The sequence below is a fragment of the Anneissia japonica genome, unplaced genomic scaffold (assembly GCF_011630105.1).
Source record: "Anneissia japonica isolate Jap-2015-1 unplaced genomic scaffold, ASM1163010v1 scaffold287960_len3192837_cov198, whole genome shotgun sequence".
Taxonomy (NCBI): Eukaryota; Metazoa; Echinodermata; class Crinoidea; order Comatulida; family Comatulidae; genus Anneissia; species Anneissia japonica.
Window position 1 is genome coordinate 2,473,055 of NW_022712725.1, and position 16,580 is coordinate 2,489,634.

The 16,580-nt window shown below is 33.6% G+C and overlaps 1 protein-coding gene across 5 annotated transcripts in view; it reads right to left on the reverse strand.

The window, feature by feature from the left end:
• The window catches only part of LOC117108007 (arf-GAP with GTPase, ANK repeat and PH domain-containing protein 1-like), a 45,259-nt gene that overhangs the window by 5,636 nt on the left and 23,043 nt on the right, over positions 1–16,580 (reverse strand). For 4 of the 5 annotated variants that reach the window (XM_033249834.1, XM_033249830.1, XM_033249831.1 and 1 more), the window contains exons 3-11: positions 14,379–14,466; positions 9,917–10,144; positions 8,750–8,884; positions 7,545–7,912; positions 7,259–7,339; positions 6,043–6,147; positions 5,516–5,678; positions 4,619–4,765; positions 631–756 (exon numbers count right to left, since the gene is read on the reverse strand). In XM_033249834.1, the coding sequence (XP_033105725.1) occupies positions 631–756; positions 4,619–4,765; positions 5,516–5,678; positions 6,043–6,147; positions 7,259–7,339; positions 7,545–7,912; positions 8,750–8,884; positions 9,917–10,144; positions 14,379–14,466 (1,441 nt within the window). The remainder of the gene's footprint in view (positions 1–630; positions 757–4,618; positions 4,766–5,515; positions 5,679–6,042; positions 6,148–7,258; positions 7,340–7,544; positions 7,913–8,749; positions 8,885–9,916; positions 10,145–14,378; positions 14,467–16,580) is intronic. The other variant, XM_033249833.1, reaches the window with a different exon arrangement.

The following is a 16,580-nucleotide window of genomic DNA, read 5'->3' on the forward strand; positions in this document are numbered from 1 at the left end:
ATAATGGACCATTTGATATTGTATTGTGTTTTGCTGTCTTTTAGTTTCCATATGAACTTTGAAAGTTCTGTGCTGTTTCTGTGTTTTGGTGCATTGAATGTGTGCTTATGATTTGTATATCGGGTTTTAAATGCGGTATCTGTCAAGTATTGTTTTTTGGAGACTGGATCCAAAAAAGGCAGAAAGTACAAGTAAAAGAACACTGATCGTAGGTTTTGGTACGGTATTTGGTAAAAGGTTTTGAGAGGATAAGACGGTGAGATGGAATATATCGGGAAAGCAATAAATGCAAATATGATGGTTCAATCAGATGGAGAGCTTTAAAGGTCTGAACAAGTAATTTAAATATAGCACATTGCCTGATTGGCAGCCAGTGAAGTTCACACAATTTGATGGAGAGGAAGAACTAAAAAAAAAAAAAAATAATAATAATAATAATAATAATAATAATAATAGTAACAATAATAATAACAAAACTGTAGTTATATAGCATCTAATTAATCACAGGCTATCAGGAGTTTACCCCAGTAACTTGGGAATAAGAGGCAAGGCATTTCAGCCTGTTCATTCACTAAATTATCATGCGATTAATAACATCATTTTGAATACAGATTTGATATCAAATTTTACCATCGTAATCATTATTTGCATTTTTAGAGCCACCGACACTACGCATACGTTTATGCTTCTTCTTGTCCTTTGCACTACTCAGGCCACTTCCTGCTTGCCCACATAGTTCCAAATCGTTTGAAATTCCTGCAATGAGTCAAAAATAGTGTTAGAAAAAGATGCAATTATATATAAATATACATTTTCAAAGAGTATACTTTGTGACAAAAAAAAAGGCTTGTGGCCAAAGATAGACCGAATAAGTTTTATACTTGTTACTATCATTAGTATTAACATTATGTTATATTATATTGTGTAAATGTCTTAAAATGTCCTTGATTCTCTTAATATCAACCAGGATAGAAGGTTAATAATCTATTAATAAAGTCAAATAAATAAATATATGAAATTATGATTATCATTATTAATATTATTGGATGTTGTGGTCATTATCCCACTTGGGTACAGGTGAATATAATAAGAAAAAATTAACCATAAACACATCCTATATGTGTACAACAAAAGTTTTGGTCTTAAGTATTTGTTGAGTGCACACTTAATCCTTCCGTGTCTAACTGTCACATGTACATGTGCATTTGTCACATGAATATATCACAGGAACATTATGAGACCATCTCATGAACATTGTGCAATAGTCATTTGAAAATAAGCAGGGAGCTTTGGATTTGTCTCCCAGTGTATTGTCCAATCACCACCGGAAGGACCCCACTGGAAATAAGTCTTCTAGACTTTCGTGGGCTATCCTTGGAGTTTACACCGAATAACCAAATCAAATCAAACCGCGTCATGCAAACGAAAGCTCCCTAAACATTTGAATATCACATGAACATTATGTGATTGTCATAAGAATGTGTGTGACTGTCACATGCACATGTGCTAGAAACCACTTTAGACACCTAAAATGCTACAGGAGTATGCAATATACTGTATGCTAGAGTAGCAACCAAAACTTTTCTCAACATTTTCAAAAAGTACAGTTCAAAATATTTTATTAAATTGCAATCCAGTGAAACTTGCCAACCAGAGCAAATGAAACACTCAAAAAATGTAAATAAAGCTATATACTATAATATAAAGCTATGATTGCAGGTGATGGAAGAATGATGAAGAAATAAAAATATATGTTTATGAGATTCTCACAGTTCATTTAAGCAACTTAAAGAGGAACAAACTACATATAAGGTATTAATTTTGGGAAATATTTCAGAGACGGGAAGATCCAGGCAGCAATGCTACAGCAAAGGTAGTGATTTAAATGACACTGATGATGATGATCATGACAATGATGATGATGATTATGATGAATGGTGATGAGGATAAAGTGATATATTAATACCATAGTGATGACAGTGTTAATGACGATGATGATATTAAAATTAGTAAAGTAAATAACAGATGACGATGTTAAGAAAGCAATGGATGCTTTTTCCCCCAATTATGAGTAAAGCAGTTGGGGAAGACAAAATCAAAGACATTTGAATGGTATGGTTGGGAACAACTAATAAAAAAACCTCTTTTGCTTTTAGTTGAATTTCGTGAGGAGAGGTAAAATAATGGTTGCTTTTCAGCAACATTCAGTGGTTTGAAAAATAAAATCATGTAGACCATACATTATAACCTAAAGATGGGAAAACAAATGGAGAAAATACATATTATTATGATGATCACAAGCAAACATATGGAACAATATAGTCAAAATTGAAAAGTTCTTTTATAACAATAGTAGTAGTAGTAGCTTACCGAAAAGACAAGGTTGTCGATGGTGATATTGAGGGTGGCCAGCCCAACGGCAAAAGAAAACAAGCATACGATAATAATGTGTGAGAAAGTTAATAATGATGAGGATCAAAAGAAATATAAATCAAATGTTAATAAACATAAAATTATTTAAATATCTGCATTGTTTGAAACATGGTTGAGGAATGCATTAGAATGTGCTAAGTTAGGCATAGTCTGTCAGATCTTTGGAAAACATTTTTTAATGACTTTGTCTTTGTTGTATAAGATACAATGAAGAATAAAAGAACTAGAAATTTGGTTTTTTGGTTTGGTGAAGGTAAATTAAAGGGTAGGAGAATAACCTATAACCCGCAGCATCATTGTGTTGAATTGCGTACTGGCGTGGTCCGTGACTACCTAGTATACGTAAAGAGGCTCTTACAGTAGCTACATCTTCACATCATTCCACAACGACGCAGCATCGGGGTAACCCCCTACTCTTCCGAAAGATGCAATGGGTTCTTAAAGTGCACACAAGCCAGATGTGTAACACTTTACCTCCATTTTAATTCCTTAGCCGAGAAGATGTGGGTCTACCAACCAAACCCTGGGTTAAGACAACATGCTACCTTCAGAAAAAGTCTGATCTGTTATAAGTCTGAACAACACCAAGAAACCTTATACCATTAACTTATGCTTTAGCCACAATATCAAGTTGTATGTGTCATATACCTGTGGTCTGCCAATATACAGGTTTGTTATGACATCATCATTCCCATATATGAGCAAGTCCCACAAACTGGTCACATAAGAATTGATTTTGTGGACAGAGGTTTAATGATAAGGTTTCCATTAAACACTTGAAATAGTATATTTTGAAAATCATCCAACCAAAAACAATTATATGTATAACACAGAAAGGATGATACATTTTTTTTTGCTAAAAAACAACTTTTAACATTGAAAATTAGATTGATTTTAGTGTAAGAAAAAAAATAATACATAATCTTCAATTTCAGAATAAAGTTTAAAAGTGTTAGTGTAAATGAGAGTGGGTAAGGAAGGGTTTTCATTTCAAATTGCAAGAAATGTTTACATAACTCCTATAAGCATTCCTCTAATGAATAAACCAAACAATGCAGATTTGTTATTTTTTTAAAAATAAAAATGAATATAAGCATGCAGAAAATAAAGGAGGATGAATTATAAACAAATTTCCATCACCGATTACATTTAACAGTTTATAAAAATCATTAAGCACTAGTGCGGATATGTATGTGCGCGCGTGTGTGTGTAAATATTTGGTTTATATGTATATAAGTAAATCAGGTTATAGGTATAATAGTGAATAATGTTACGGGCATACTGTACTTATGATATATGTGTAGCAAGTGAATAAGTTTGTAGGTACATCAGTAAATACGATTGTAGGTAAGTGATTAAGAATGTACGGGAGTGAGGCTGTAGTTATGTGCAGTAAATAAGGTTATAGGTAAGAGGATTTGATAGTGTAAATAAATATGGCACATGTGAGTAGGTATTTGACAGAGTGCCTATAAATAAATCTCTATATTATTAATATATATATATATATATATTTTTTTTTTTTTAAATTGCAACATAAGATTTAAAAGCATTCAACCCAAGTTAGCGAATTTTTGTTTGCCACATTATAACTTTTTTCAATCTTAAAACAAAATCATTTTGCTCTGCAGAAACAGTGAAAATGAAATTAAAAAGCAAATTACGAGGGGATGAAGTAATAGTTAGAAGTTAGACACATTTTCCATTAATGCAGAAACCAGCATTAAGCCTGAATGTATTAATTTAAAAATATAATAATGATGCAGTCAAATGGAAATACGTATATATTTTTAATCCCAGATCACCTTAAACACTAAATTTGATGGAAAACTCTATATAAAATTAATTATAGAAAGTATGGAAGTTTATAAAAAAAAATATTTCAACAAAAATATAAGGGCTGTACACATGCAAGAATGTTGGATGATAAAAACTTTTTTTTTTAATGATGGTAGTATATGAATATAATTGTGTGTTAAAAATGCACTATATTATGAAATACTGAATTGTGATATAATTTTTGACCAGGTCTATTAATTAAATCTGGGGTTTTATTTACAGAAACTATCAGCATACTTTGTTGATATCAATTTGCCATAAGTATCTATAGAATATTTTTGGAATTACTTTTGTCGAGCATATTAGTGGCTCTGATTTTTAGAGGCCACTGCTAATTATACAGTACCTGGCGTGACGGAGGAGTTGGAGATGATAACAGCTTCAAAGCCCATGTCTCTAGGAAGTGAGCTGGACTTGGATTGGTTTGGTGTTAGATCTGGCCTGTGAGAAGATAAAGAACCTTCCCTTGCGATTGCACTGTGATTTGGGTGGACTGAAATAAGACAATAAAGTTCATAAATTGTGTGTGTTTATATAAGTTTATATAATAAGCATGGCAATTAAGATCAAATTTCAAATTATAACATTATAAGGTAAGTGTTTATGTATATGATCATATACTATTTATGTATGTTTGTATAAGGTTGGTGATGGTGACCATAACGACTATAATAATTTGTGACCGGCTATGGCAAAACACTCTGTTTGTCGCAATTGCTAATTTCCCACAAGCCCCCAAAACATTTGAGAATCAGAATTTTGAACATTTTCATGTTTTTGCATTTTAAAAGAATTGAAGAACATTTCTGCAGAATATCAATCACTAAATCTAAATGAAAAGTATATTAAAATTACTTTTGAAATACAAATCTTAATAATAAACTACTGATTCTGGAATCTTTTGAAAAGCTGTTTTCTCAAAAACCTAAATGGCTGACATCCAATGAAGTAAATATTCATAACTTTCACAAACACTCAACCAATTTCCATCAAATAAACATTCTTGTAAAGCAGAATTCATGCAGTATCTAAAGAACACCCAAAAACTCTATTTTGAGGTTTTAACACAAACAGCTGGTCACATACGATGATAATAATTATGTCAATGGTAACGAAAACAACAATAATCATGATAATAACAGATATGATGATAATAATGTAAATAATAATCAAGCTGAAGATGCTGCTATTAATGAGGATGATGAAAAATGATATATGAAAATTGCCTTATCAAGGTCAGTACCTAGGGACATATGCTTCATGTCATTGGTGACATCATTGGCCGCAGACCCCAGCTTGTTATTATTTGTGGTTGATCCCCTTGCAAGTTGTGGCCTTCTTCCGGGTACTTTCACTGTTGTCTTCATTAGTCGAATATCCTTCCCATGGGAATCATTCATGTAATCCTTTAGGAACAAAAAATATTGACAGTCTAGAAGAATGCATGTTTATATGAATAATATACAGTAAAATTAGGGTAAACCATTAATAAAAACTGGAAATTTAAAAACCATCAACAATACAATTTACTACACCACTGAAAAATCTTTATCTAGAAAATGAAATTTTATTAAAAAACAATAAATATGTATAACACAGTACTGTATATGGACGCAAGTGATGACAAAAATTTATACAAAAAACCGAGATGAAAATGTACTGTATGCCTATAGTATCATCATATGGCCAATGAAATTACATAAAAAAAGAACAAAAAGTAGACCTGTAAATGGATGTAGAGCCAAGCAAGTATAAACTAGTTGTACTCACGTTTATTGTGGAATGATATGTTAATTGTCCGTCGCTATTTAAAGCCACATATTTTTTCTTCCATTCTTTGTTTAAGGCTTTATTGCTCCGTTTGTATAACCAGCCCTAAATTGAGAACATTTTGAAACATTCGTAATCAAGATAAATTTAATATGATACTGTCAAGTAAATATCTTAAAGTTGTAATTATTACAATAACAACAACATAAACAACAATAATAATAATAATGATAATAATGAAAATTTGTTTTGCATCCATCTATAAAGATGTTCATAGTGCATCGACGCAACAGTGCACTTGAAAAACTAAACTACCCACAACTAAAACTCTAATTTATAAAATTATTAATTTTAAAAACAAATTACCACAATGGTTAATTATTTCAAATTGAGTACTGGCCACGATAACGAGAACAGCATCACAGTCACCCGGGGTGCACGCAGGCACTCCGTTCGGCAACACGATGGGCTCCGGTAGTTTCAACCATGGGCTAATCCCACGGCTCCTCTGCAACAGTGGCGCTGCCTCAAAACAGGGAGATAAGCTACTGACTATTAACTAGATTATGACAAAATTTAATTAATCACGACTCAAAAAGTGTGTCTTCAATGTGGTTTTAAAAGAGCTCAGTGAAGAAATAAGTTTAATATGACCTGGCAGTTGATTCCATAAAATGGAGCAGTGGAAGCAAAAGAACGCTTGCCCCATGATCTGTGTGTAAATTGGACCAGGGGACGAGCAGCCTTCACCACCCATACAAGCAATCTGAAAGTACCTTTTTGAGAGTTGAGGTGTCAAAATGCACAGCCATGGTGGTGCATGAAGTTGGTGTCTTAAATAAAAGGGTCCTGATTATTTTTACTGTAATCATAGTGATAGCATGTATAACACTTATTTGTGAATTGAATGAAATTCAATTAAATAAGCCTTATTGCATTGGATGAAATAGTATTATTTGTTTGGTTGATTGTTTTGGTGTGATAATGGCCTGCAGGTGGGATTAGACGCTTTAATAAGGTGTCCTTGTTTGTGGACCATGCAAAGGCTTGTCAAGAATAATTTTATTTTTCTTTTAGCCTTTAACCTTTAGTGCCTCCCAACCTTGTTCAAGGTCAAATGCAATTAAAAATCTAAAAAAACATTTTCACATTCTTTGTGGATTATTAACAGATTATCTTTAATTTACTACATTGGTTTTTGTAGTTCTATACTTACCTGTTTAATTGGAATAGCTCTGCCACTACCTAACTTGTCAGGCTGTGTATGCTTAACATCTCCACCTTTACTACTCTTTGGCTACAAAATAAAAAAAAGGGGGAAGGGTGGGGGTGGGGGTAAATACAAATTAGTTTCAAAAAAGTAAAATCATGTTTCTTATAACAAAATTGATCTTTTTAAACAAACAATTCAATGTAGTAATATATTAAATTTTATGTGCTTATCAATTGTTTTATATTACCACAGACAGCAACACTTTTAAAATATCCTATGGAATGCTTACCATTACTGTAAAAATCCCACTAGTTTGTTTCCGCCGTGGTCGCCTCAAAACATTTGGTGTACTGCTTGGACTGGGGAGCTGTGGATCTCGTGTGAAATCCTTTGTTATGTCCCGTCGCGGATGACCGGTCGGTGTTACCGGCAGTTGAGGCTGCTGCTGTTGCTGCACTGGGTACTGGCTAGGCTGCGTAATTGACTGTGTGCTACTTGAGCTGCTTCCAGGCCCACCTTGATGCACGTGTAGTGAACCTGGTATCACAAAGTTGTTGCTACGTGTTGCCTGAGGTGTACTAGGTACGGAGTTGCTATTATGGGTTAATGCAGTTGGTATGTGCGTGCAACTTCGCTTATCGGTAATTCTCTGAGCAACTGTTCCATAAAAAAAATTAAAAATCAATCTTTACATAAAATCATCTTTAGTTTGGCTGTAACAAGAAAAAATTTATCATATACCTGCAAAATAAAATCATTTTGGATGAATTATACAGTCTGGACAACGATGATTTGAAGTTTTAGTTGTATATAATAATTGTCTCACAAGTTGTGAATGAACCACATACCAAACTACTCCTGAATATAATATGTTCTTGAATCATCCCCCAGTCTGGGTTCAACAACTTCTAAAGGAGGCCAGGAGGGGTGACAGGCCACATTCAGGGCCCAGAAGAGAAGGCTCATTGTGGGTAAAAATAAAATGTTTTTGCTTTTTCAGACGAGTTGCGATAGGTCTCTTGGCCTGTCTGGTAGGGACGTTAACCCTCTATTCTCCTGCTGCCACCTCCACTGGTTTGGTCCACTACTCTTCCTGTAAATTGGTCATGTCATTCAGGGCTCGATTCATTACTAGTCCGTAGTACATTGCATAGTAAAAAATCTTCTGGGCTAGTAAACCTACCTTACTACTAGCTCCGTGGCGATCAGTTATAAACTATTGCTTCAAGTATGTTTGGCCAAGAACATAATGTTACTGATGTAAAGTGTAGCCAATGATTGGGCTAGTGAAATATACAGTGGGCTAGTCACTAAAAGAAAGTTAATCTGAGCCCTGTCAGTGTATATTGGGATATAAATATCATAATGAACAGGAGGGGATACACCCATCAACTGTTCCTGTTCTAGCTTCACCTTGCCTTTTACTAGTGATTCCCTCATATCTCTCTATGTATAGTACTGTATTCAGTTATCAAAAAGGATTGTTATACTTACTTTCATTAAAGACTCTATCTACATTTAGGCCATACATTGCACATGTTTCATAAAAAGGACATCGCTTAAGGTCGTGTGATAACTTTTTTGCACGATTATCATCAATAAGTCTTGGACTCGTTTCGTTCACGGCATCTAAAAGATAAAATAATTCACAAACAAAGAACTTTAAATAGACTGTAAGATTCACAATTAATAATAAAAAATAATCTTATCTAAAATAAGTTACAAGATAAAAAAAACCCCAAGAAAGTTGTAATACATTACTGTATACTCACAATGAACAATAATAAAATCTTATCTTTGGCATTTATAACGTTGTTATGGAACATGAATGATGAGCCTACTAGGCCTTGTTCCATAAAGTGCCAACTACTTGTTCTTAAAATTTATTATTCAACAGTTACAGCTACAAGATGCTGGTACATACTAACCATTATCATATAGAATACTGTAAAGTCATAGCAGAAATACCAACCACTACCTTTTTATAGTCTCCTTTGTATTTTAATAAACAACTACAATCAATTACATTTAAGACCATCACTTAACTCATTTTCCAACATTCTTATGAAGACAGTTAGGAGTAAGTTCACCATACCATCAGGACACCAAACCAACTGACTGTTTTTTGTTTATTTTTTTTTTATCAGAACTATATTTTACCATGTAATGTAAAGTAAGGTAAGTTTTAATTATTACTATGTTTTATTTTGAATTATTTATTTATTTGTATATTTTGTTTACTTGTGTTTATTTTTCCCTTATTTATTTTTTTCCCCTATTTTTAAAAAGTTAATTTATGTTAAATATACGCGAAAAATAAGTTAATAACTTGCTGTTCTATTAAATGTAATGTCTTATGCCAACAAGTATCAAATATTTTTATTAAAAATATTTTTTTTATTTTGAACCCAATAAATTTTGGGCTCAAAATAAATTATGATGTTAACTTGTGTGAGAGCTTTATTTTTCTTTATTTTATTTTTATCTATGTAAGTGAAATTTAAGTAAAAATATAAACTAAAAATAAGTTAAAAATGCTTTTTAAATATTATTTCTTATGCCAACAAGTATGAAGTATGCAATATTTTAATAGATTGAAGGCTCAAATTAAATTATGATGTTAACTTGAGGGAGAGCTACAATAAAATCAATCGTAAGTACCTTGTGTGCCGACAAGTATCATAGGCAACTCAGCAGTATTTCTATGATGGGCAATTTTGGCATAATAATGATACAGCATATTAAAACTTGTCTCATCTTCGACACTAAACACCAAAATGACAGCATCCACCCAGGAACAGAATTGTAGTTCCGGAGGACCTCCTTCATCTCGTATTAGTAATAGGTAACTCTGTCCATCGACGACGATCTCCTTTTTGAATCTTCCACCTGAAAGAATCATATATCAAATTTATAACCAGGGATTTTCTTTGGAATAGTGTGCACTATTTGAACTTTAGCGTTATTAAAATTAATAGTACAACTCCAGAACAGGTGCGGTTAGTTGACACGCGATGCCAGCCAGCAACCCGGAGGTATGGATTTCGTATTACAAAAATATTGTAAAAATGTAATAAAAGTACATTTCGAGATATGGTACACAAATTTAATCTGGAAACATTGGTAGAACAGTTGTTATAATTATTAGATGATTATTATGAATAGGGTCTACCCTTCTTACATTTTAAATTTCTATAGCCTATATTGATTGTTTACCTTTCAGATTTTTTTTGTTTGACCGTAATTTATTGTATGTGTTGCTGGGTCCTGGAGGATAACAATGCTTTTGCACTGATCATGTCACCCAGGGTAAAGAAAAAATAAAAATTAACCAGAAGTGTAAATGCAAGTTTTTCATCTAATACAATAATCAAACAAAATTTAACATTATATTATCAGGCAGTTGATGATGATGATTATCAACCAGAAGACATAACATTTAGCTACTATTAATATCAAATTATTATTGGTAATTAATTAAATTAACTGTTTTTTAATGTCTTTTGGTTAAACTGGGATATTATTCCAGAAAGGAGAACAATGCCTCCAATATCATTCAATGATTGTTGTCAATGGCAGTCTTTTCGCACTCTGTTATCCCTCTGCTTGTTTCTATCCCTTGAAACCGCTAAATTTATTTACCTCAGTTAACGATGTGCTACTGAACATATTAATCTAATATTTGTTATAAATTACCCTCAGATCAAATTCAAAGAACATTCATCATTAAGTGTAATACCCAACAGGTGAATAAACATCCACTATCATTAGTGAATGTGGACTAAGCTATATTTGTTTATCCTCCTGGCAACTAATGCTTATCATCAAACAACTTTAACATCATCTATTTCATAACTTACTAAATATATTTTTCCATTGTTAAACTTTTATTTGTACAAGATGCGAAGTGCTCTGGAAGCAGATCAGGTCCTATACCTAACACTTTTTTAAAAGGCAGCGGATAGTATTACACCAGTCTTGTACATCAATTCCTAATTCTGAATGAATGCTATTGCCATAATCCAATCTATACATACACAGTAATAACATCCAATCAGATTTACATATTTCTTTCTGAGAATTGCTTGCTATTAGTCTTGTGACCGGTTGCCAAGTGTCTACTACTTTGAGGTTAGTGACTGAATTGAAGCTAACATACTAAAGGATCCCATAAAGTTTCCCACAAATCAGGAGCCTCATGGAAATCAGGAAGACCTTCCGGAAATCGGGGAGGGACTTTCCACAAGCAAACAAAAATCCAAAAATACCCGATCTCCCAGCGATTTACGATATTTTCATGTTTCTATTATAGGACTATTGTATTATCAATTCTCTCCCAGAAATCAGTGCCAATGGATATCACCGTACACAGCAAAATTGTATTAGATGCACGTTAAGAAAGCTCAAAAGTGTGCCAGAATTGACTTCTTCCAATTTGGACCCTTGCATACTGATAATAATCTAATTTAAAAAGTCTTAATAGGCAGATGCAAATAATTTAGTACATTAAATTACCAGGTTGAATCAATGCTAATTAGTATTGCCCTAATCTCAATTCACCTCGCATGTAAATTGATAGTTTGTTGATTGAAATGGAACTAGCAATACTGGTATTAATTCAGGATTAGTGCATCATCTGTGTTGACCTAATAAAAAAATAATTGTATAGTAAAATTGCTTATTTCCAATTAAAAATTTAGATGCAATATGTTTCTAATTGGTGTATGAATTACACTTATTAGCTGGTACTCTTTTGCAATACCTTTTAATTGGTTGATCAACTTAAGAACGTTTTAAGGCCTGTTGTACAGTAGATCAGAGAAAACTTATTTTTTTGGTCTGTGTACCCAAGGCAATAACTTATTTGATCTACTATTTGATCTACAAAATGCTCAACTAAACAAGCTAGTCAATGGTACAGTATCTTTACAGTATTGGATTTGGATTAATTAGGAGAAAATACACCCTATATACCATTATAAAATTTGATAAATCAAAAACTGATAATTTACAAAGCATAGTACAGGAATTGAGAATCAATTCAATTTCTAAAACATACTGTACTGTAGCTATTAAGAGATATTATGAATGAATATAATATTATTAAAACAGAATGCCAAGAATGTGATTAAGGAATAGATGAGCGCAATGATTCAATTGGGAAGGGACAACAAGGCTCCCCAAGGCACAGAGGCTTGCAATCCTATTGGTTGTTGTAGGAGGTTATCGGGAGGGGTTTACATAATTGTAAAGCCAAAACTAATCGGGAAAAGGACTGCTAAGGTCAAAATAGTACTGTAGGTAGCAACATGAAAGGGTAGAAGAGGACGAAGAAGAATGGAGGAAAGGGTTTTAAAATTTTCAATTTGGAACAACACCTAAGTTAGTGTAAGTGAACTTAAAATTATAGGGCATGTAAATTATGGAATGAGCTCCCATCTCCATTATAATTGTGTTTGTTTGAATCTTATTCATTTGAATGTAAAGTATTTAACAGTGGTTATACTTTCTGATGTATTCATGGTTATCTAACTATAAATTGAACAAATGATGAATCTGTAGAGCTCTTTGGATACCAATACTAATGTATTGGAAGAGTATTTCCAGACTAAAGATTAATTTTGATTTATATACAGTCAGGTAAAGATGTTCAGTTAAAACATAAAAGGGATAGGAAGAGGAAAAGATATAATCAATGTAAATTAATTCTCTGAAAATCACTAAATATATTAATTAATAAAAAGTACGAATACAATTAGCACTCATGCAACTGTATTTGTTGTAAACTGTATATTTTATATTTTTTGTATATTTAGTTTGTTTATGTTACACTTCAACTTCAAGGAAGTGAAATTATATGCCTATTAGGTTTAATAATTACTAAACCAGGTTCCGGAATAAAATTTTGCTCTAAAGCACCAAAATAAGTGTTCATAACAAAGCTTTCTAATAATTTAGACCCAGCCATCGATAACATTAAAAACCGTAAGCATTTAGTTTATGAAGTACAATAACACTATACTCCGGATACCAAGTGGAACAATAATAAAAGCCGCACATTGACAGTTTTAACAATTACATTGCCAGAACACAATAAATTTAATAGCATCAGCTAGTAGGGCCTACTCTATCATGAGCCATTTCAGTGTCTAAATCTCTGGACTGCTATATAATAAGGGACAACTTTTTTCATACTGTGGCACGACTCCCACCTTTTACCCCTGGGGGAAAACAGACCACGAAATAGCATTTCTACTATGGCACTTTAGAGTACTACAGTATACCTTGCAGACAGGTATAGTATTTGCTGTAGAGGGTTTACATTGTTGAGAATTAATAACTACTATATCTAATTGTTTGGTTAATGAACCTGTTCAAACAATAAATATTTGCTTGGGATGGAGAAGTAAAAACCACCTTATTATGTAAAATCTGAAAAAACAAACAATGGTGCCTTCCATTTAGCATGCAAACTTTAAACTAATTTGTCTTAAAGAAATGGATTTGTTCTATACTTAACATATTGAGATCACAAATGCCCTGAAAGGAGCAGTTCATTTCTCAAATTAAATAACAACTAATGTCCCCATTTCGAGTAATTTTCTTCAAAATTGCCTAGAACTGACAATGCACAGTAATATTTTTATCATAATGAACCATCTATATGAATGATTAGTTGCTAACGAGTAAAAAAGCAAGCGCTTTACTGAGGTGTTAAGCACACAGGACACAATCAACAGCTTACACCGCTGTTACCATTAACAAATGAGACTGTTACCTAGCTTGCATGATTAATGGGCTAATTAATTAATTCAGTCCCTAGCCTATTAGATTCTGAGTACTCTAATGAAGTGACATGCAAGAATTAATGAGACACAAGCACGTCAGCAGAAGGAATAGAATACTTCAAAGGAACGACCCTCTGACACCTAAAAATAATAGCTTCCAAATTATATAACTAGGTAAATACAGTTATGTAACAGCCATAGTAAAATCTGATGTAGAATAATGAAACATAGTATGGTCGAGGTGCGGGTCGATTCTGGCCGTGGAATGATGGACGACCTGTTGAGGAAAAGCTGGCGCCGCCTGACTGAACTACAAATAGAAAATACAATGTTACCTTCAGGTGATTCTTCTTGCATGTAAGAGCCGGTGAGGTAGCGATGGACAAGTGCTGACTTCCCACTGCAAGTACTCCCTATCACACCCTATAATTCAAAGATGGTAATGATGATAATTATGATAATGAAGAAAATAAAAATTGATGGGATGTGCCAAACAAGGGTTTATGGTTTCTGAAGGCGGGGTTAGTTTGTTCCCTTATCTATATTGTGGGGATATCATCCAGAGGGACTCATCCCCTGGAAGCTCTAAACACAGGTGGACTTAGTGCAGGCCGTAGGGCCGCATGCGACCCGACAGCGATTTTTTTGCGGCCCACGAAAATTAATTAAAAACCCTATGTGTGCGGCCCGCCAAGCAACATTGGCTAGAAAACACCGTTTTTTTTACGGCCCGATACCGATCATATGTAAAAAGTAACATTAAAACTGTGAATAAAGTGGTGTAAAAGCAGTATTTGGAGGTTTTTGGAAGCACACTGGAATTTGGAAACATCCGACTGATTTTTATGCCCACCCCTGCTCTAGAGATTTAGCAGGGTTGTAGAATTTAGAAAACTAAGGGTTGGTGGTAGATATGTTAAGGGTGGATGATCACATTGGTAAACTCCAAATAGTAAGAGTGGATTTTAAGGATAGGCAAGGGGGTTAATAATAAGGATGGTGGAGGGCCATGAAATTAGACTGGTTGAAAACTTCCAAGACTGGGTGGCCTGCCCACCTCGGGGGTGCACTCCCTAACTGCAAGTCTGACTCCAGAGGAAACAAATTTATTGATATGTTGTAGATCTGATTTTTCTAAGACAGAAAAAGTTGTTTGATGAAGAACTGGGGAACAGTGAATGAGATACAGATTTTTGAATATTTAAAAACTGGAGGGAAAAAGGTGTAAAATTGGGCAGTTACGCCCCTGTTTCCCCCAGTTTTTAAATACTTAAAAATCTGTATCTCATTCACCGTTCCCCAGTTTTTCGTCAAACAACTTTTTTCTGTCTTAGAAAAATCTGTTCTACAACACATCAACATTTTTTTGCCTCCAGAGCCTGACTTTCATCTAAATTTTAACCATTAATCTGTAGGCCTATATGATTTTAGAATTTTTGTTGCAACTAGTGGAAAGAGTACCTCTTTATTTCCCTTGACCTGCCACTGACTACAACTAATCTCATGTTCATTCTCTTTACCTTAGTAACTACACTTTCTATTTTTAACACTGTCTTACCATACTCTACCATATACTGTATCTGTTCTGTATATTTTTACAGACATTGTTCCATGGTACAAAATTGTTGATCGCATCTAATGATCAGTGTGATGCCAATAATCAGTGGGCGACTAATGAATAGGTCTCTATTATTAAAGTAGGATCAATGATTAAGGCTTGAGGTTTACAATGACATACACGACCGGGTCAGCAAGGAAGTGCCATATGGTATTCTGGAGGTTATTTGTCAATTCAAATGTACGGTAAGTTGTTCAGATATCAATGGTTGATTAAAAATTGTTATTCAGATTTTCATTTGTACAGTAACATGGCCAGACTTAAATTGAAAACCAAAATGAAATACAGCATTACTGTCTTCCAACCTTTAGGCCTGCTTTCAGCCAATGCATGGATTCGGCCAAATAAAATTATCATTTCTTCTATAACAATTAATTACCGTTCGTTTTCAGTAAAACTTTCACTAAATAGGCAATGGTTTAGCATTACCATTTTTTTAATACCCAGCCAAAATTCTGTCCAAAAACGAGTTTCACATGAAATCCACATAAATTCAATTAATAGGCCTAAATGTTGTTTTATCAATTATCGTTCATAAAAAATGGACACTTCACTGAATATTGCAATCGGCAAAGCATGTACAGTATTGAACGCGCCATATCTACTAGCCGACCAGGAACCTCAATGAGTTCACAGGTACTTACTTGCATGCACAGGCGGCGTACAAAGAGATTCTGCAGTTAGGCTTGCATTGAAGGCGGTGCCTCACGATGCCTTAGTCCATATTTTTTTAGTGTGGCGCTAATTTTTTAAGCCTGGTGCAATCTCTGCTTATTTTGCCTAAGTGTGGCAGTCCCGCTCGCTTAAGTATAGCTGTTACAGCTTGTTACAACAAAGAACTACCATCCAATCTGACTCGGCCTTCAACTGTTAAACTCTCCATCGGATGCCAAAACCTCATCCTATGCTAAGCAGTGCC